The 21289-nt window shown below is 50.3% G+C and overlaps 1 protein-coding gene across 1 annotated transcript; it reads right to left on the reverse strand.

The window, feature by feature from the left end:
• Positions 1-2226: 2226 nt before the first annotated feature.
• Positions 2227-20840, reverse strand: LOC134339108 (selenide, water dikinase 1-like). Its single transcript, XM_063035420.1, has 8 exons — positions 20532-20840; positions 18361-18464; positions 17355-17462; positions 14053-14207; positions 13286-13376; positions 11026-11125; positions 6884-7096; positions 2227-3910 (listed from the first exon to the last, which is right to left on the reverse strand). Exons 1-8 carry the CDS (start codon positions 20542-20544, stop codon positions 3684-3686), a joined length of 1011 nt encoding a protein of 336 aa, XP_062891490.1. The 5' UTR covers positions 20545-20840; the 3' UTR covers positions 2227-3683.
• Between the last annotated feature and the right edge of the window lie 449 nt (positions 20841-21289).

Raw genomic sequence — 21289 nt, forward strand, 5'->3', positions numbered from 1 at the left:
CAGCTGATAGCCTGCACCCCATCCGCCTAATAAGAAAGGGCTTCCATTCGGCCCCTCCCTCTTCCACAGACCCCACCACCGCCGATGCTGCCTGACCTGCCAAACGATCCTCGGCTGTTTTGTTGCTGTTCCTGCGCTGGGAAAACTGGACTGGCTTGTTATCTGAAACGTCTGAGACTCAGCAGCCAGCACCCTGCTCGATGCTCTGAGGGTTGTGAACCGCACCTGGGTAGATGCTGCACTTCTGGGATTAAGTTCTGTTGAACCAGGGTGTGGAGGTGTGAGGGGGAGAAAGTATCAGAATTAAAGTCACATTCCTAAGATGAACTTAAGTAGCGGATCTCCAACGCAGAGGGCAAACCTCAGAGAGAGAACCTGATGCCCCAGTCACCAGCTTCAGGTAACCTGCCAATCCAGTTTGTTATTGGGCGTGAAAGCCAGGAATATTGGAAGTGTCCAAGTGGCATGTTAGGCAAAGGGCTGGCAATTCAATTACTTTCCAGACAAAATGGGAGGAATGAGGCAGTCATTGGTTTGAAGAAAAAGGAAATCATGGTTGCCACCTGGTCTGCTGGACATTTCCAGAACTTCCAGTATCTATAAGTTTTTTTTGACCATCTTGCCATTCCCAGCTAGACACAACCCCCCCCCCCCGGCACATTTCAATATGATGTCAACCGAGATGCCAGCATTATTTTTAGTTCCCCTCTCCACTCTTGTTCCCCAGACAAACTTCCTCAAATAAGACTTCACAACCCTGTCAGTATCACTAGGCGGCATCCATTTCCCATCACTCTCCAATGTATTGCACATCAACCAGGCTCTTGAGAGCTCCCACTTCCCTCCAAGTTAAAACATGCCAGAGTTTCATAAATATTCCCAGTGCTGTCAAGGTCAATCAGCCAAAAACAGTTCCAATGTCCACTGATGCTGCCTGTCTCTCTCTCTTGATGGGAAATCTATACACAGACCAGTGTCTCTCAGGGGGAGATCTGCACCCTGACCGGCCTCTCTCAGTCCCTTTCTCCTGATGGGAACTCTACACACAAACCAGTGTCTCGCAGTCCCTCTCCCTCAGGGGAGATCTGTATACTGACCGATGTCTCTCAATCCTTCCCTCTCAAAGGGGGCAGATCTGTACACTGACTGGAGTGTCTCAGTCCCTCTCCCTCAGAGGGAGATCTGTATACTGACCGGTGTCTCTCAGGGGGAATCTACACACTGACCAGTGTCTCTCAGTCCCTCTCTTGCAGTGGGAAGATCTATACACTGGCCGGTGACTGACATGTTTCTCAGTCTTTCTCTCTCACTGACTGGAAGAGATAAGTGACTTTAATCAGTTGAGGCTTTTGGTTTAAGATGGCACTACTGAAGATGGGTGTCAGCTTACTGGTGGTTCATAAAGCAAGAAACACAACTAAATACTTTGTTAATGACACTTTTTCTGTGGAAAATTGTTGTAAACGATCACCGCAAACAATGAAGAGGTCACCAAAGGCGAGGTGGTCTTGAAGGCCAAGGCGTGCTGGTACAATTGTAAGTCGAAGAAAGGTCGAGGCACATTCGCAACAGAGTTGGAGTGGAGGAACTCCAGAGTCCCGGCACTGAAACCGGGAGCAAGACTGGATCGATCTAAGTGCCAGGATGATTTGGGAAGGTTGGGCACGGACTGGAACATGACCGCAGGGTCCAGTCCCAAAGTGTATTGATGCGGTATGGCCTGGGTCCGAGCTGATGTTTGGACCATATAAACGCCGGGCCAGATCTGAAAAGGCAATGCGAGGGTTGGGCCGGTTCTGCTTGCTGCTTTGTGATGTACACTCGTTCTCCGTAGCACTGAAACCAAAACTGAAGCTGTGTCCTGCTCCAGGCTTCGTGTCTGCAAGGTCCGCGACGACATGCACGGCTGTGTGATGAACTGAGGCTATGGGTCGGCTCTGGGCTTTGTGTCGGAAGACTCACTTTCGTTCTGAATGCTGCCGTTTGCTTTACTGTTTGCACAATTTGTTTCTCTTTCCCTCTCTCTGCACATTGGACTTTAAATGTTTTTTTTAAATTGGGTTCTTTCAAGTTTCTTGTTTTGTGGCTGCCTGCAAGGAGATGAATCTGAAGGTTGTAGAATTTATCCATATTTTGATAATAAATGTATTTTAAAACACCCCAGTTACATGGCTACCCACACATTTCAGCAGCAAGAAACACAAACTCGGGAGATTATATAAAAAATTCATTTATTGGTCCGTTACTTTGATTGACAGTAGTAGGGCAAGTACCCATGGCCGTTGATGCGCAGGCCTGGACGTACCCCACCCCTCTCGGCTCGCCGTGTCGGCCATCCTCCCAGCCCCCTGTCACCAGGCGGGCTTTGCGGGGGTCGGCTTCATTCGCAGAGGGGCTTGGCTGGCGTCCAACGGAGCTGCGGGTCAACGGCAGGCGATCCCTCTCCCGCCCATCTCCCTCCCGCCCTTCCCTCACCCCCTGCCCCTGCTGCTCAATCAAGGGCAAGGAACGAGGGGTGGCGGGTGGGGTGTGGGGGGGGTGGGTGTGGAAAGGAAGCAGGGAGCGCCTATGCTGCAGAAGGCGACGATGTGGGGGGTTTGGAGGGAAGGGAAAACGCACACTGCAGCAAACTGATTGGTGGGGTATTTTTCTTTTGAACAACAGAACCCTGTACAATTATCAGAAAACCCTGATTTCAAATTCACACCTACACATAATTAACTCTGCACTCTACGGTTAAATCACTGTCAGCCTATTGAAGGGGATCACCGATGTAGTTACTTGGCTTGGGGAAGGCGGGGTGGGGTGGGGTTGGGTGGGGTTGGGTGGGGTGTGGGGTAAACGAGGCCGAGAAAAGAAAAAGAGGGCGTCAGTCTCTTTTGCTTTAAAACCCAGGATCCCAGAGCTGGACCCTGTCCCCAGTTATACCGAGGGTAGTGGGGAGGGAGAGACAACTTCTCCCCCTTTGCTGGAGAGTCACCTCAGGTGTCTGCGGGAGGAGGCAGGGAAGAGAGGTATGGCTGTCTGAAGGACAGGGAGGGGGTGGGCTCAGATAATCCCCAGCACTACTAACACAAGGAAGGAGGGGAGCCCAATGTCCAAACCTAGACCCCAGAAGGAAGGGGCTGCAGAGCGACTTGCTCTTTTAAGTGAACACAAAGCCCAGCTTCCCACACTCGTGAAAACACATTCAACCCCTCTCTGTCCCCCAAACTCGCTCACGGCCCGGCGAGGAGGAGCCGAGTCTGAGGCTTGAGGTAATTTGGGCTCTCCGTCCCTGACACGCCCTCTCCGCACATAACTGAAGGAAGATCCTCGGGGGGGTAATTGTGAACACAGGAGATGCACGCTATGGTGGCTGTGTGGATCTCTGCTACACTCCACTCTCTCTCAGCTGGCTGGCCCCCCCTTTGAGCCCCTGGGGGAGGGGAAAGTGTGTGGGGTCTTACAATACAGAAAACAAAGGGAAATAGAAACAACAGGGTAAAAGGAAGGCTCACAAAGGGGAAACCCTTGCTCTGGCATTCAGTTGCTTTGAGGAGGAAAGGCCAATGGTTTTAAAATAAAAATTTCAGGCAGTAGGAGGGATCTGAGTGTCAAAGGGAAGGGCAGAGGGAGGTGCAACCATGAGGGACAGGGCCTCACCCTGCAGGTCACCGCCCACTCCCTCCCACCGCCCCCCCTTACGAGGGGGTCTCAGGGCTGGCGCTGGCATTGTTGTCCTGGGGCGAGGCAGCGCCACGGGGTGCCACTTCGATGATCCTGGGCTTGTCGATGATGCGCGCTGCCCGGTTGCCCTTCTCCACGATGCCGATGATCCAGGCCTGGTGGCCCTCGCCGTACTTGGGCGACTTGATCTCGGCGCAGAAGCGAGCCGCCTGTTCCCGGGGCAGGCAGATCAGCAGGCCGCCTGCGCTCCCGGAGGGGAGAGGAGAGAGAGATGGAGCCATTAGAATGTGGCAACGCTCAAGGACCCCAGCATCTGCCGCACGACCCTCCTCCACAACTCGTTCACAAAGTCTGGGTCGGCTTATTCCCCCGCCCCACCCCCACAGACTTCTGTGCTTCATGGAGACCCGGCTGACAGAAGAGATAGCGGAACGTGCCATCGAGCCCCCTGGGTTCTCCCTGTTCTGGTCAGACAGGTTGAAAAACTTCACTGGGAAGAGTAAAGGAGGAGGGGTCGACAATGCTCGGTGCGACCCCCGGACTTCGCATGCACTCAAATCCTTCTGTTCCCCAGACCTGGAATACCTGGGGCTGCTGTGCAGACTCTACTGGCTGCGTAGGGAGTTCACGGCTGTTATCATCACAGCGGTGTACGTTCCACCGCAGGCTGATACTGACCTGGCTCTCAAGGAACTCTACGAGACCATCAACACGCTGGAGACTGCACACCCAGAGGCTGCCTTCATCGTCGCCGGCGACTGCAATCGAGCGTCACCGACGAAAGTCTCAATGAAGTTTCGTCAGCACATCCAGGTGAGCACTCGCGGCGGTAACACACTTGACCACTGCTACACCCCCTTCCGCAGCGCTTACAAAGCTCTCCTTCGCCCAGCTTTTGGAAAATCAGACCACTCTTCGATCCTGCTCCTGCCAACGTACAGGCAGAAGCTGAAACAAGAGGCAGCCATAGTTAAAACCGTCCAGCGTTGGTCCGATCAATCGGACTCCATGGCCATAGTTAAAACCGTCCAGTGTTGGTCTGATCAATCGGACTCCATGCTGCAGAACTACTTCCATGACGTCGACTGGAATGTCTTCCATGATGGGAATACCTCCTGAGTTCACAGAAGGAGTCACTTGCTTCATCCGGAAGTGCATCGACAATGTTGTCTCCCACAAGTCAGTCAGGGTCTTCCCGAACCAGAAACCCTGGATCAATAGTTCCGTGTGAGCAGCACTTACAGCGCGACATCGAGCTTACATCGCTGGCAATCAACTGGAGCTCAAGAAAAGCAGCTATGATCTGCGCAAAGCTATCAAGGCCGCGAAAAAATATATAAGAAGATTGAGTCAAGACTCACACGTGGCTTGTGGCGAGGGCTGGATACCATCGCGGACTTCAAAGCCAAACATCGCGGTGCCGCCAACGTTGTGGCCTCTCTCCCAGATGAGCTCAATCGCTTTTACGCTCGGTTCGATGTCGCCAACTCGGAGCCTCCGAGGAAAGCCACCGCTACAACCTGCAACCCGGTCATCTCTGAGGCCGAGGTACGCCGATGTTTCCAACGAGTGGACAGTCGCAAGGCTGCGGGACCGGACGGCATCCAGGGAGAGTACTCAGGACTGGCAGGTGTGCTTACAGACATTTTTAATCTCTCCCTCTCCCAGTGTAGAGTGCCCTCCTGCTTCAAATTATCCACCATTGTCCCTGTACCCAAAAAGACCAAGGTAACATGCCTGAACGACTGGTGTCCTGTCGCACTCACCTCAATAATAAGCAAATGCTCTGAGAGGCTGGCCAAGGATTACATCTGCAGCTTGCTACCACCCAGACTGGACCCCCTACAATTCACCTACAACACAACTGGTCGACAGATGACACAATAGCCAGTGCTCTACCCACCATCCTTACACACCTGGAGAAGAAGGATGCTTATGTGAGAATGCTGTTCTTGGACTGCAGTTCAGCATTCAACACCAAAGTTCCATCCAGGCTCGACAAGAAGCTCAGAGACCTCGGCCTGGACCCTGCCTGGTGCAGCTGGATCCTGGGCTTCCTGTCAGATCACCAGCAGGTTGTAAGAGTGGGCTCCCTCACCTCCAACCCTTTGACTCTCAATACAGGAGCCCCTCAGGGCTGTGTACTGAGTCCCCTCCTTTACTCCCTGTACACCCATGACTGTGTAGCCACCCACAGCTCTAATCTGCGAATTAAATTTGCCGACGACACTAGATTGATTGGCCCTATCTCAACCAATAACGAGGCGGCCTACAGAGAACAGTGCCTACAGGTCACAGTGGTGTCAAGAAAACAACCTCTCCCTCAATGTCGCAAAAACAAAGGAGCTGGTTGTGGATTACAGGAAGAATGGAGACAGGCTAACCCCTACTAACATCAATGGATCTGGGGTTCAGAATTCAAGTTCCTCAGCATCCACATCAGCGAGGGCCTCACGTGGTCTGTGCACACCAGCCGTGTGGTGAAAAAGGCACAACAGCGCCTCTTTCACATCAGACAGTTGAAGTTTGGTATGGGCCCCCAAATCCCAAGAACTTTCTACAAGGGCACAATTGAGAGCATCCTGACTGGCTGCATCACTGCCTGGTGTGGGAACTATACTTCCCTCAATCGCAGGACTCTGCAGAGACTGGTGCGGACAGCCTAGAGCATCTGTAGTTGTGAACTTCCCACGATTCAGGGCAACTACAAAGGACAGGTGTGTAAAAAGGGCCTGAAGGATCACTGGGGACCCGAGTCACCCCAACCACAAACTGCTCCAGCTGCTACCATCCGGGAAGCAGTACCGCAGCATAAACACCAGGACCAACAGGCCCCAGGACAGCTTCTTCCACCAGGCCATCAGACTGATGAACTCACGCTGATGACTATTCTAATAATTATGAATTATTATAAATTACTATGATTGCACATGGTGCATTTAGATGGAGGCGTAACATAAAGATTTTTACTCCTCATGCATGTGAATGAAGGAAGTTAAGAAATAAAGTCAACACAATTCACCTAGATTCCATACCCCCCACCCACACAGCAGGAGCGGGCACTAATTACACAGGCCATAGAACCAAGACTTATGGCGCGCCACATCAACGCTGACCATGGCTCTTCTATACTGCTGGTACCCTCCCGCCCCGGTAGGAGACGCCGTGAGTACCGTGGCTCCCATGGGGAAGGCAGGGCTCCCTGCCTACTCACCAGAAGTCTCCGCTGACGTGCCGTGGAGGAGGCCGAACATGTTGCCGCAAGCCTTGCTGATGGCCGCCATCTTGGCGATGATGGGGAGGTTGTGGATGACAAAGGAGACCTCATTGCGTTGCTGCTTGGCCAGGTTTTGCGCGTGGCCCAGGATGCCGAAGCCAGTGATGTCCGTGGCCGCATGCGCGTTGAACGTGTGCATCAGTCCAGCGGCTGTGGGTGGAGGAATACAGTGAGAAACTTTGGTCTGCGTGACTTCTGTGTAGATCAGTGCCAAACACAATTACATCAAGCAAAGGCCATAATAGAATGTGGTGTTGCAATTACAGATAAAGTGCTGTGTGCCTTCAATGTGGATGGCATGGTCTAACTCCACCCAGGCAAGTGGGGAGTGTTCTGTCACACTCCTGGATCATAGATGGCGGAGAGGCAATGTGGTGGATATGGAGTGCATGGACCAACTCCACCCAGGCAAGTGGGGAGTGTCCCGTCACACTCCTGACTCATAGATGGCAGTGAGGCAATGTGCCGGATATGGAGTGCATGGACCAACTCCACCCAGGCAAGTGAGGAGTGTTCTGTCACACTCCTGACTCGTAGATGAAGGAAAGTATATCAAGGATCCGGATGATTGTGTGCTAAACTGCATCAACAACTTTGCAGTAGACACTAAGATTGTGGGCGTACGGCCCAGCGAGGAAGGCTACAAAGCTGGAAATGGGACCAGGATCAGCTGGAAAATGGGCTGAAAAATGGCAAATGGAATTTAATGTGGACATGTGAGGTGTTCCACTTTGGGAGGACAAACCAGGGCAGGATTTTCACAGAGCAGTAGGGCACTGAGGAGTGTGGTAGATTCCAGAATTCCTTGACAGTGATGTCACAGGTAGATGGGGTCGTAAAGAAGGCTTTTGGCACCTTGGCCTTCATAAATCAGAGAACTGAGAGCAGGAATTGGGATGCTACATTAAAGTTGTATGAGACATCGATGAGGCCAGTGCACCATTCTGGGCACCTACCTACAGCAAAAATAGCAATAAGACTGAAAGAGTACACAGAAAATTGACAAGGATGTTGCCGAGACCCGAGGTACAGGGAACAGTTGAATAGGTGAGGACTTTATTCACAGGATCACAGGAGGGAGAGGGGAGATTTGATAGAGATATAGAAAATTATAAGGGGGATAGATCGGGTAAGTACAAGCAAGCTTGTTCCACTGAGCTAGGGTGAGACTAGAACTAAAGTTCATAGGTTAAGAGTGAAAGGTGAAAAACAAAATGGGAGAAGGAAGGAGGGATAATAATATCTGAGGAAGACTGGACAATATGGAGGTATCAATGGAAGTGTACCAGTTCACAGAAATGGAGGGAGTTCGGGTGGAAAAATTTAATAAGACATTTTATTACACCCTCTCAGAAATCCAACGATGATAGTAACCCCCCCTGTTTGCTGGAGAAATTGTGGAAATCAGAATGCAAACCATTATCATATTTTCTGGGAATGCCCCGTTATCAAAGACTATTGGAGTGGGATGCATAATGCCCTACAAGACATCTTTAAATGTAAAATACCCTTAGAGAATAAGACCATATATTTTGGGTATATACCTCAAGGAAGGTTGAAAAGAGATAAATATTTAATGAATGTACTGCTGGTGGCTGGTAAAAAGACCCTTACCAGGAAATGATTATCACAGGAGAGCCCAATTTTAAATGTATGGATGGAAATTACAATGGACATTTATAAAATGGAGAAGATAACCACATCTGTTAATCATAAGTTGGATCAATTTTATTCATACTGGAAAAAAATGGTTTAACTACATAACACCTCATAGGCCTGATTTTATTCTCACAAGTCAATGAATATGTTGTTAAAAAAAAATCACTCCCTACTCTGTACATAGTTTTCTTCTTTCGATTGTTCTTTCTTTCCTCTCCTTTACCTCAGATAAGCATTATGTGGAGATTTGTGACAAATATGATTATACGATTATATATGTACAGTATCTGAAATACATCTTGTGGAAATGTTTGACGGTGAAATTCAATAAAAAATAAATTACAAAAAGAAGGGTGAAAGGTGAAATATTTACGAGGAACTTCTTTACTCAGAGGATGGTGAGAATATAGAACGAGCTGCCAGCAGAAGTGGTGGAAGTGGGTTCAATTTCAACATTTTAGGAGATATTTGGATAGGTACCTGGATGGGAGGGCTACGGTCCGGTTGCGGGTCGATGGGACGAGACAGAGTAACAGCTTGTCACAAACAAGATGAGCCGGATTGCTCTGTGACTGCACAGTTCAGGCAGGTCAAAGAGAGTCTCTCACTGTGCCAGCCTCACCCGATGTCCCCTCTGGAACATCACAGAGGGCGTATGGACAAATCTCGACAAGGAGCTTCCTCACGAAAATTCACAGTCTGCAAACAGGTTGAACTCATCACACTGTCCCCAAGGATGGTATGTGCTTGAGCTGGGGAGGGGTTGACATTCCCACTACACAGGAAGGATCAGACGTCGAGAGCTCCTCTCACTGCCAGCCAAGCGGGGCCTTTGTGCTTGCTAGAAACATGTCCAATACGAATGTGATTTATATTAACGACCTGGATGAGAGGGTAGAAGGGCAGGTTGGCAAGTTTGCAGACGACACAAAGGTTGGTGGTGTTGTAGATAGTGTAGAGGATTGTCGAAGATTGCAGAGAGACATTGATAGGATGCAGAAGTGGGCTGAGAAGTGGCAGATGGAGTTCAACCCGGAGAAGTGTGAGATGGTACACTTTGGAAGGACAAACTCCAAGGCAGAGTACAAAGTAAATGGCAGGATACTTGGTAGTGTGGAGGAGCAGAGGGATCTCGGGGTACATGTCCACAGATCCCTGTAAGTTGCCTCACAGGTGGATAGGCTAGTTAAGAAAGCTTATGGGGTGTTAGCTTTCATAAGTCGAGGGATAGAGTTTAAGAGTCGCGATGTAATGATGCAGTTCTATAAAACTCTGGTTAGGCCACACTTGGAGCACTGTCCAGTTCTGGTCGCCTCACTATAGGAAGGATGTGGAAGCATTGGAAAGGGTACAGAGGAGATTTACCAGGATGCTGCCTGGTTTAGAGAGTATGCATTATGATCAGAGATTAAGGGAGCTAGGGCTTTACTCTTTGGAGAGAAGGAGGATGAGAGAAGACATGATAGAAGTGTACAAGATAATAAGAGGAATAGATAGAGTGGATAGCCAGCACCTCTTCCCCAGGGCACCACTGCTCAATACAAGAGGACATGGCTTTAAGGTAAGGGGTGGGAAGTTCAAGGGGGATATTAGAGGAAGGTTTTTTACTCAGAGAGTGGTTGGTGTGTGGAATGCACTGCCTGAGTCGGTAGTGGAGGCAGATACACTAGTGAAATTTAAGAGACTGCTAGACAGGTATGTGGAGGAATTTAAGGTGGGGGGTTATATGGGAGGCAGGGTTTGAGGGTCGGCACATTGTGGGCCGAAGGGCCTGTACTGTGCTGTACTATTCTGTGTTTTCTACGAAACAGTGACTGGAGAAACGATCAAAGATGTGTGCAGTCAAGTCCTTTCACATAGAGGGTGGTGGACGTTGGTAATGGGCAGTGACGGCGTTTAAAAGCCTCTTATCATAGGAGCGCCAACGTGCAGAGAATGGAGGGATATAGACATTGTGTAACCAATTAGCTTTATTTGTCACATGTACATCGAAACACACAGTGAAATGCGTCATTTTGTGTCAACAACCAAGCTTCTGGTACCAACATAGCATGTTCAGAACGACCTATCCCTTATCTCCGTCTGTTTGGAATGTGGGAGGACAATGGAGCACGCAGAGGAGACCTCACGGTCAATGGGACAAACTCCTTACAGACAATGCTGGGAATTTGACCCTGGTTGTTGGTGATATATATAGAAAGAAGGGATTAGTCTAGCTAGGTTTGACACAACATTGTGCACGAAGGGCCACTTCCAGTGCCGACAGTCCCCTGCCAATCCCAAGACCCATCTCACGGGATCCATCATATCGACAGGATGTCCTGTGCTGAACACTACACAATTACATCTACAGAGAAAAGGCCCTGCCCAGCCCCGGAGGCGTGTAGGGGAGGAGCGGTGATCAGCATGGAGGGGGTTACCTGTTCTGTTAAGCCGGGCCATGTTGAACATGGCTTCCTGATAGGCCAGCTCCACGTCCTCCTGGGAGACCACCAGCTTGATCTTGTTCCATTTCTCGGGCTGCGGAGAGACAGGGGAGAGGCAGGGTTAGTGCTCGAGAAGAGCAGGGGGCTGAAGGGTGGGCAACACAAAATCCAACCGGACACTTCGACCACCATCCCCAGAGAGAGGAGCTCCTGGCCGAGGACGGAGCAATCAAAACTTGGGACAGAACGACGGCAATAAACCTCTTTTCTATGATAGAACAGAGGCAGAGGAAACGCAGGAAGTCCCACACCACCAGGAACTGCTGCTTCCCTTTAACCATTCGGTTCTTGAACCCTTCTATTGGCTCTGCAACAAGAGCGGGCAGAGGAGATTTACCGGGATGCTGCCTGGATTTGGGAACATGTTTTATGGGGAAAGGGCTTTTCTCCTTGGAGCAGAGTAGGATAAGATGTGGTTTCACAGGGCTGCTAGACTGAGTGGACAGCCTTCTTCTCATGGCTAATACAAGAGGGAATACTTTTAAGGTGAATGGAGGGAGGTATAGGGTTCTTTTTAAACCCACAGAGTGGTGGGTGCATGGAATATGTTGCCAAGGGTGGTGGTAGAGGCAGATACATTAAGGACATTAAAGAGACCTGTAGATAGGCACATGGAGGACAGAAAAATGGGAAGGTTCTGTGAGAGGGAAGGTTAGATTGATCTTAGAGTAGGTCAAGGGGCCTGCACAATATCATGGGCTGAAGGCCCTGCACTGCTCCACGTTTTTTTTTGTTCAAGAACAGCTTCTTCCCTTCAATTATTCGGTTCTGAACAAGAGGCTGCAGAGGAGATCTATCCAGATTAGACAGCACCACTTCGGAGGAAAGGCTGAAGGAGCCAAGGCTTTTCTCTTTGGAGCAAAAGGTGATGAGAGGCAACTTGCCAGAGGTGTACAAGATTATGAGAGGTGCAGATGAGAGTAGACAGCCAGCAGCTTTTTCCCAGGGCAGCAGTAACCAACACCAGAGGAAATCCATTTGTGAGAGGAGGAATACTTAGGGGATAGTTATGGGTCCATGGAATGCGCTGCCAAGAGAGACGGTAGAGACAGATACATTAAAGAATATTGAAGAGAATCTTAGACAGGTAATGTGGACGATAGAAAAATGGAAGGCTAGGTGGAAAGAATTGGTTATAATGTGGACGATAGAAAAATGGAAGGCTAGGTGGAAAGAATTGGTTATATTATGTTTTCTTTGTGTACATTGTGTAGCTTTATATACATCAGTACAGTATTTATGAGCTGAAAGCCCATACTGTGCTGTACTGATCTACAGTCTATGCACTAATCAACACAACCCTAATCACTACCTCAGTAAGATCATAAGGCATAAGGAATAGAATTAAGCCATTCAGCCTATCAAGTCAGCTCTGCCGTTCTATCATGACCGATTAATTATTACCTTTGATTTATTATTCCTGCCTTCTACACATAACCTTTGATCCCCTAACTAATCAAGAACTTATCAACCTCCACTTTAAATAAATTACCTGGCCTCCGCCCATGGCAACAAATTCTACAGATTCACCATCTTCTGGTCCTAGACTCCCCCACTACAGGAAATACCCTCTCCACGTCCACTCTATCCAGGCCTTTCAAGATTCCTGACGAAGGGTCTCGGCCCAAAATATCGACTGTACCTCTTCCTATAGATGCTGCCTGGCCTGCTGCGTTCACCAGCAATTTTTATGTGTGTTGCTTTCAATATTCGATAGGTTTCAATGAGATTCCCCACCCCACATTTTTCTGAACTCCAGGGAATACCGGGAATACTACAGGCAACAGTATAGATCACTATGATTACTTTGCACAAAAAAGATGATTTTTTTTGTTCTAACTCTGCTCTTTCTGGTGAAATGTGTGTGTTGTTGATGCTGTCCTTGTGTATTCTGTGTGCCTGTGACTGCAGCATGCTTTTTTTAAAACTGCATCTGTGCACACACAAAGCTTCACTTTGAGGTTGAAAGCTGTAAGCAGCCAGAATCAGCGGGACGTGGAGATCCTGGGGCTGGGGTGGACCTTCTGAATCACCAGCAGCTCACCCCAGTTGAAGACGAGGTCAGACCTGCTATTCGTCCGTGGGTCAGTCAGCAAAGGGGGATACTCCAAGATGGGGACTGGACGTGGGGCACCCTCCCACGCATTTTCCCCCTCCCCCCACAAACGCATCACATCGCTGCCCCGCAACTCACGTTCTCCAACCACTGGTGGCTGTTCACGGCGACCTGCGTCCCCAGAGGCTTCGTCAGCACCAGCACGTCACCCGGAACCGCGTTGTCGGGCCTTGGGAAACAGCAACAGAACGTAAGAAATGGAGCAGGAGTCGGCCACCTGACCTGTCGAGCCTTCTCCGACATTCAGCAGGACTATGGCTGACCTGGCTGTATACTCAGCTCGTTTTCCCCATAACCCTCAATTCTCTTTCTATGCCTTAAATCTATTTAGTGAGGTAGCCTTTGCTGCTTCCCTGGGCAGAGAATTCCACAAATTCACTACTCTCTGGGTAAAGCAGTTCTTCCTCATCTCCCCCCAAATCATTAGGCTGTGTGCCCTGATTCCCATCTCACTTACCAGTGCCTCCAAAGCCAGTATATCTTCCCTCAAGTAAGGAGACCGGAACTGCACGCAGTACTCGAGGTGCGCCCTAACTACCCCGTACATTTGCAGCACAACCTCCCTGCTCTTAAACTCAGTCCCTCTGGCAATGATATCCCATTGCACCTGCTAAGCAAACTTTTGCAATTCATTGCACAAGCACTCCCAAGTCCCTCTGCTTAACAGCACAGTGTAATCTTTCATTATTTAAATAATAATTGAATCTATTATTTATGAGCACAAAATTTACAAACAAGGCGGAATGGAGAGGGGCAGCCAATCAGTGCTGCTGGCTCTTCTGGCAGACCCCGTTACCAAAGAGAGAGTGTGAGAGACGCACACTAGTGCTGCTAGCCCAACTCACATGATGAACTCGTTGGGTTGGCACACCACGGTGGCCACCCCGCCAATGATGATCCACGGATTCACCACCGTCTGCCCGCCGGTCACCGAGGTGCCGCCCTCCTCCGCCGCGTCCTTGAAGCCCCGGATCATCAGGGGCACCACCTTGTCCCGCTCCTGTGGTGGGCAGAGGCAGAAGAGGCCGTTAACCGCCGTCGCACTGCTCCCCGCTCCAAGAACTGCCCCCCACCCCAACAGCGCCGCTCCCAGGCGCACCTTGCAGGAGGGCACCCTCACCAGTCCATCCTGGACTTCCAGGTCTACCGCCACCCCGGGCTACTTCCATTCTTTTATGGGAAGAAATTTATTATTGTCACGTGCTGGATTGGGGTGCAGAATTGTTACTTTTCCGACAATTTAACTTTCCTATGCTTGCATGTGACGTTTACACAATCACCTCTATATATGCGTAATTGTTTAGTGAATTTTCCAGTAATTGTGATATAGCCGATTCTATGTTTTCTAGAAGCTTCTCAGTTAGGGCAGCACAGTAGCGGTTAGCGAAACGCTCTCCCGCTGCTGAGAGGAGTCTGTACGTTCCCCTGGGGGGGGTTTCCTCCCACATTCCAAAGACCCGGGTTCAATTCCTGCCGCTGCCTGTATTGCCCCCCGCCGCCCGTGTTCGGAAGACCTACTGGTTGGCAGGTTGATTGGTTATTATAAATTTTCCTGTGATTAGGCTAGGGTTAAATTGGGGATTTCTGGGCAGCTCAGCTCGAAGGGCCAGAAGGCTCCATTCCGTGCTGTCTTTTAACAAAGAAATACATGAAACTGGAGGCTGTCCCCAACACATCCCCAGACTCTGTTGGTCGTCAGCACAAAAGATGCATTTCACTGGATGTTTTGATGCATAAAATGCTGACCTAATACACAACGCCCATATCTTTCCACCTTCTGCACGTTTGCGCTCCTGCTTAAGAGGCTCTTTAACACCTCTATCATATCTGCCCCCGCCACCTGCCCTGCAATCCCATTCCAGACATCTGTGTGAAAGGACAACCCCACACATCTTTGAACTTTGCCCTGGCCACCTTAAATGCCTCCCCGTCAGTATCGGGCATTACACGAGCAAGCACCAAGGCCCCACCCGGCAGTGAGGGGAGCTCTCCCACGTAGTTGGAATCTCAACCCCCGCCCCTCCGGAGCGGGGGCTCTCCCTGGGCCGGCTGTGATGGGGCTGAGGTGAGCACCTGCCTCCTTGCAGACCGGGTCCTTGTGACTTAGAGGACTCTCCACTCGACGGAATATCTTCCAGCAGGGGTGCAGACACGAATGTCTGGAGTGCCTGGAAGATCATCGGCTCGATGAAAGGTGCTCTTTGGTCTGCCAAACCTTACGGCCAAGAGCACTACAGCACAAAAACAGGCCCATCTGGTCCACAGCGATCCGTTATCCTGCCCGGACCCATCAACATGCACCTGGACATTAGCCCTCCATATCCATGATACGCATCCAAATTATATTCAAAAGTTAATTTATTTCTCCAAATTCCTACATGATACAAGTAATCTATGTGTGTTCAGCTTCATGTGGTCTACCTAAGGAAGCAACAATTTCAGAAGTATTTGACGTCCAGTATAACCTTGATAAACTGACCTTCTGTGAATCGCCCATGAGCATTCCCAAGTCCCCTGGACCACAGCTTGCTGCAAGCTTTCAACATCAAACTTTACAATTCCCAGAAACAAAGTTCTATGCCTCATTCTTGACTTTCAAAACGCTGGATCGCAAAGACTCCAGGATGAGGTAGGCTGAGATAAAGATGCATCACTGAGCGTATGAACAGTCCACTCGGGAGTCTCAATAGCAGCCGGGCATGAATCTGTGCTTCAGCCTGGTGGAATGTGTTTCAGAAGTTGTATCTACTGCCTGATGGAGGGGAAGAGAGAGAAGGTCCAGAGTGGGAGGGGTCCTTCATAACGCTGGCTGCTTTCCTGAGGCTCTGAGAAGACCTTGTCAAAGGAGCTGAATTAAGTCTACACCGCTATTCCATCGTGGCTGATTTATTATATATTTTATTGAGACACTGTGTTAAATAGACCCTTCCAGCCCTTCAAGCTGCCCGGCAAGACTAGCCTAATCACGGGACAACTTACAATGACCAATCAACCAACAGGTACGTCTTTGGACTGTGGGAGGAAACCCACATGGTCATGGGGAGAACGTACAAACTCCTTACAGGCAGCAGTGCCAATTATCCATGGGAACCACCCCCCGACCAATTCTCCTTTAAATTAGACACCCTTACTAATCAAGAACCTAACAACCTCTGCTTTAAATATACCCAATGACTTCACCTCCACAGCCATCTAGGGCAATGAATTCCATAGATTCAACACCCTCTGGAGAAAGAAGCTCCCCCCTTCTCTGTTCTAAAGGGACGTCCTACTATTCCGAGGCTGTGCCCTCTGGTCCTGGACTCCCGCACTACTGGAAACATCCACTCTATCCCAATTTTTTTTTTGCCATGGAGCCTTACCATTAACTGAGGTGTCCGTGAACCCCTGAACATTTCAGGAGAGCAGTGTTATGTGTTTCACTGAAAAGGGGCTGCACGAGGACATACCCGACCAAAACTTTTCCGTGGAGGGCTTCCAGACCGTTCGGGCTGACCGGAAGTGCACCGACAGCGGTAAGCGTAAAGGAGTTGGGGGCTTGCTGTTCTGGTTAACAACGGATGGTGCAATCCTGGTCATATTATGATCGAGGAACGTGTTTGTAGACCGGATATTGAACTTTTTGCTGTTGGACTCCGGCCACATTCCACCGAGATACAACACTGGGCGTCATGGGAGGTTGTTCCTGCCTCTGGCCATCGAACTTTGCAGCTCCTCCCACGGAGGGTCAGACACCCCGAGCCAGTAAGCTGGTCCTGGACTTATTTCCATCTGGCATAGTTTGCATATTGTTGTTTGATTGTTTGTGGTTTTTTGTATTGCTATATTTATGCTCTATTCTTGGCTGGTGCAGTTGTAACGATACCCAATTTCCCTTGGGATCAATAAAGTATATCTATCTATCTATCTAGTCTTTGCAATGTTTAATAGGTTAATGGGTATCAGATAGAAGAGATAGACGGGGCTGCAATTTCTCATATCACAGGCATAGTAGTTCCTGTATCAAGACAGGATGTATCCAGCTAGGTTGGTCTCGATGCTGCATCCACAAGGTCACCCCAGTATCTTGGTGTGATTCATTGGGGTTCACTGTACAATGTGAAGGCCATTCGGCACTGCTCCCTTGCTCTCCCCTCAGCAGCCTTACCTTCTCTGTCATTTTCTGGCTCACACTCAGCAGCATCAGCATGTTGTCGCACTCCGTGATGCCCATGGCGTAGAGATCGCTCAGGACATTGGCGCAGGCGATACGGCCCTGGGGCAAGGCAGAGGGAGAAGTGACACGGTTAGGACAAGGCACTGACCAGATGCAGATGGGTCTTCAACTGTGAGGGGTGAGGCAAGGTAATGTCAGAGACCATCCCCTGGTGTTATACAGTGACAGAACCCGTCCCCACTGGTACCGTACCCCAGTGTCATACAGTGAGACCCGTCCCCACTGGTACCGTACCCCAGTGTTATACAGTGACAGACCTGTCCCCCCGGTACCATACCCCTGTGTTACACAGTGACAGACCCATCCCCACTGGTACCGTACCCCGGTGTTATACAGTGACAGACCCATCCCCACCGGTACCGTACCCTGGTGTTACACAGTGACAGACCCGTCCCCACTGGTACCAAACCCCAGTGTGATACAGTGTCAGACCCATCTCCACCGGTACCGTACCCCAGTGTTATACAGTGACAGACCTGTCCCCCCCCCCCGGTACAGTACCCCAGTGTTATACACTGACAGACCCATCCCCACCGGTACCGTACCCCGTGTTATACAGTGACAGACCCATCCCCACCAGTACCGTACCCCGGTGTTATACACTGTCACACGCATCTCCACCGGTACTGTACCCTGGTGTTATACACTGACTGACCCGGGCCCACCCTTACCATACCCAGGTGTTATGCAGTGATGGACCCGTCCCACCAGTAGCATACACCACTGAGATATAGTGACAGACTCGCACCCCGGTGTTATACAGTGACAGTTCACACTTCACCCTAATACAGTGCATCCTGCAAGTTGACATCTGTGACGTGGTGCCCAGAGCTGCTCAGGATGTGGTTCAGTAGCTGGATGTATCAAAGGAAACTGTGAAGTGAACAGATTGCCCCACCCAATGGAAAGACGACACAGGGTAACACCGGCAACCTACCATCATGTAGGGGTCATCGACCAGCGGGTAGAAGAAGTCTGTGGTCTGTACAAGGGAGAGACCGCCATGCCGCAGTGGGATCACGCAGGAATCCATCCCGATCCCTGCAACAGACGGTCAGGTAGTGTCAGTCCGAGCCCTGAGAACGAGCCGCGCAGCAGGGGACGGGTGGGGTGCGAAACCTAATGCTGGCTGCTGAGAGGGGAGTTCCTACTGCCAGCAGACATTTGAGGGGACAATGTTGGCCATGTATCTAAATTGCCCCCATTTCAGTCAACATTTGCAAAAAGCTTGCTACAGGTACAACACACACAAAATGTTGGAGGAGCTCACCGTTTACGGAGCAGAATAAACTGTCGTTATTTCAGGCTAAGACCCTTCATTAGAACGGCGACTCTTTGATAATGGGGTTTGGTAATTGAAACACCAATGCCCAAGATCGGAAAAGCCTAAGTAGTGGACACAGCCCAGTCCATCACAGGCAAAGCCTCCCACCATTGAACACATCTACAAAGAGCACAGTTACAGAAAGCAGCGTCCATCAACAACCCCCACCATCCAGTTCACGCTCTCCTCGCTGCTCCCATTGGGAAGGAGGTACAGAAGCTTCAGGTCCCTCACCACAGGTTCAGGAACAGTTATTACCCCTCAACCATCAGGAAGGAGGTACAGGAGCCTCAGGTCCCTCACCACAGGTTCAGGAGCTGTTATTACCCCTCAACTATCAGGCTCCTGAAGCATTGTGGATAACTTCACTCACCCCAACACTGAACTGATTCCACAACCGTGGACAATTCTTGACTTGCTTTCAAGAAGTTCTCAATATTATTTATTTTTGGTTTCTGTATTTGTAACTCGTCTTCTTCTGCACATTGTTTCTTGTCCCCCTTTACTTGTGTTTTTACTTAGTTTTTCACTGATGCTTTTGTATTTCTTTGTTCTGCTGTGAGTGCCTGCAAGGAAATGAATCCCAGGGCTATGTATGCTGACATATATGCACTTTCACAGCAAGTTTACTTTGAAGATTGAAATGCCTCATTCCAATATGTTGACTGTTTATTCCCCTACACAGACGCTGGCTGGTGGATTCCTCCAGCATTTTGTCAGTGTTGCTCAAGAGTTCCCACAGGCGGGAGAAAATGCAAAGACTGACAGAATGCCTGGGGAGCTATTGCGCAAAGATATGCAGGGGAAACCACTTCAGTGCTGCAGAATGTGCATGAAATGCAGGCGGCACTGTTCCCCCGCAGTCCCAGCACCTAGCCGGCTACACAGTCCTCAGGGCAATGAGATGCATGGTGTGGGGAGTACACTGCACCAGAATATATAGCCTCTACAACCACCTGAGAACCCATCAAGAGAAAACTCAATCTTACATGGCTCAAGTGTTCACGGCAGCAATGTGAGCAGGGACGAGAGAGGGTGGGAGATTGGATAGACCCTCCAGTTGACAAATTACTGCAATCACCCCACTTCTTCCCCCACCCCCCAGAATTTTTTTGAGACTCCACTCTTTAAATTCGGGAGAGGGCAAATGGGTGGCCAACCTTTCGGGTAAATGGCAGTCCTGTTCGGGGGGGGTAGGTCCCCTCCACCAAACCACAACCTCGCCATTTTCCTGGGGCAAAGTCCTCCTCCAGTTCAGCATAGATCGGGCTGCTTTCCCGAGATCTTGCCCACCCCCACCCAGGCTCCTCTCCCCCTGGCTGGGGAACATCCAAAAACGAGGCAAGGAGCAATATTCTGATAGGGGCATTTGCAGTGACGGGGATCGATGGTCCCTGGAGTCCAAATTCCTCCCTGGATTCCATCTGGGGCAAAGGGTGCGTTCACGCCCTGCCCCATCACCTGAGCCTGAACACCCGCCTCGGGGTATCAGACCAATCCCCTTCGTACCTGGGCTCTCGCCCCCGATGATTGGCGGCGCCACTGAGTACGGTTGCTGTCAATCAAGCACCGACGCCTTTGGGTGGCTCGGCCAGCCATCGATCAAATAGACGTTCATTCCCCCCATTGGCTGCTCTGTCTGTCTATCGCACAATGGGTACCTCGATTGGCCGGTAGGCGGCTCCGAGGCCCGGCGGCTCCACAAGCCGCACTCTCGCATGCCAAGGGAGGCCGAGGTCAAGGGTGTAGGGGAGGGGGAAAAGGGGGCGAGAAGGGGTCCTCACCGATCCGCGGCATGACGGTGCCCAGGAACTGGCTGTTGTCGTCGTCGCCGCCAGCCCCGGTGTCGGGCTGCGGCTCCGGCTCGAGTCCCTGCAGGAGTTTGAGCAGCACCTCCTGCGGGACCTTGCAGCCTCATCCTTTCAGATCGGAGAGAGCCGTCAGCCGGAATCCCTTGTCCAGCTCGTGGTCCTCGGGATCGAACGAGCGCTGGAAAGCCGCCGCCGCCATCGTCTCCCGGTCCGACCGGTTTCTCCTTCCCTGCTTTGAATCCCAACGGCCGCCGCCACCCACTGCGCCTGCGCCGTTCTGGGGACCGCCCTCACCTACCCACCCCTCTCCCGTCTGCGCCTGCGCGTCCAGTGGCCGCTGCCGCAAATGCGCCTGCGCACTAGGTTTTCCTATTCCTCCAGGAGGGTGACGTACCAGCACCACCTGTTGTATATTTTTTAAATCTCATTTTAAAATAGAATCAATGCATTCTACTAAAAATAAGAAATGTGAAAATTACAAAAAAAGATGCATTATTTAATGCCCGTACACTTATAGTAGCGTTTTACTGACTTCCTTTCAAAGGACGCGTGGTTTGGCCCAGGCACAGCAACGGTGGATGGCGCTAATAAATATTCGTATTGATCTTATTAATATGCATAGATTAATACGAAGGTTGTGCATATATTACTGAAACAGCTTCGGCCACACCACAATTAAATAAGTAATTTATTCAAGCAACATACATCAAAGTTGCTGGTGAACGCAGCAG

The sequence above is a fragment of the Mobula hypostoma genome, chromosome 28 (assembly GCF_963921235.1).
Source record: "Mobula hypostoma chromosome 28, sMobHyp1.1, whole genome shotgun sequence".
Lineage (NCBI taxonomy): Eukaryota > Metazoa > Chordata > Chondrichthyes > Myliobatiformes > Myliobatidae > Mobula > Mobula hypostoma.

Excerpts from the sequence above, each read along its gene's own strand:
- LOC134339108 (XM_063035420.1), bottom strand. Across the intron at positions 11,126-13,285 it reads GCCACCAGTGGTTGGAGAAC|CCCGAGAAATGGAACAAGAT; the intron begins GTGAGTTGCGGG and ends GTCTCTCCGCAG. Across the intron at positions 3,911-6,883 it reads CACGTCAGCGGAGACTTCTG|GCGGCCTGCTGATCTGCCTG; the intron begins GTGAGTAGGCAG and ends CCGGGAGCGCAG.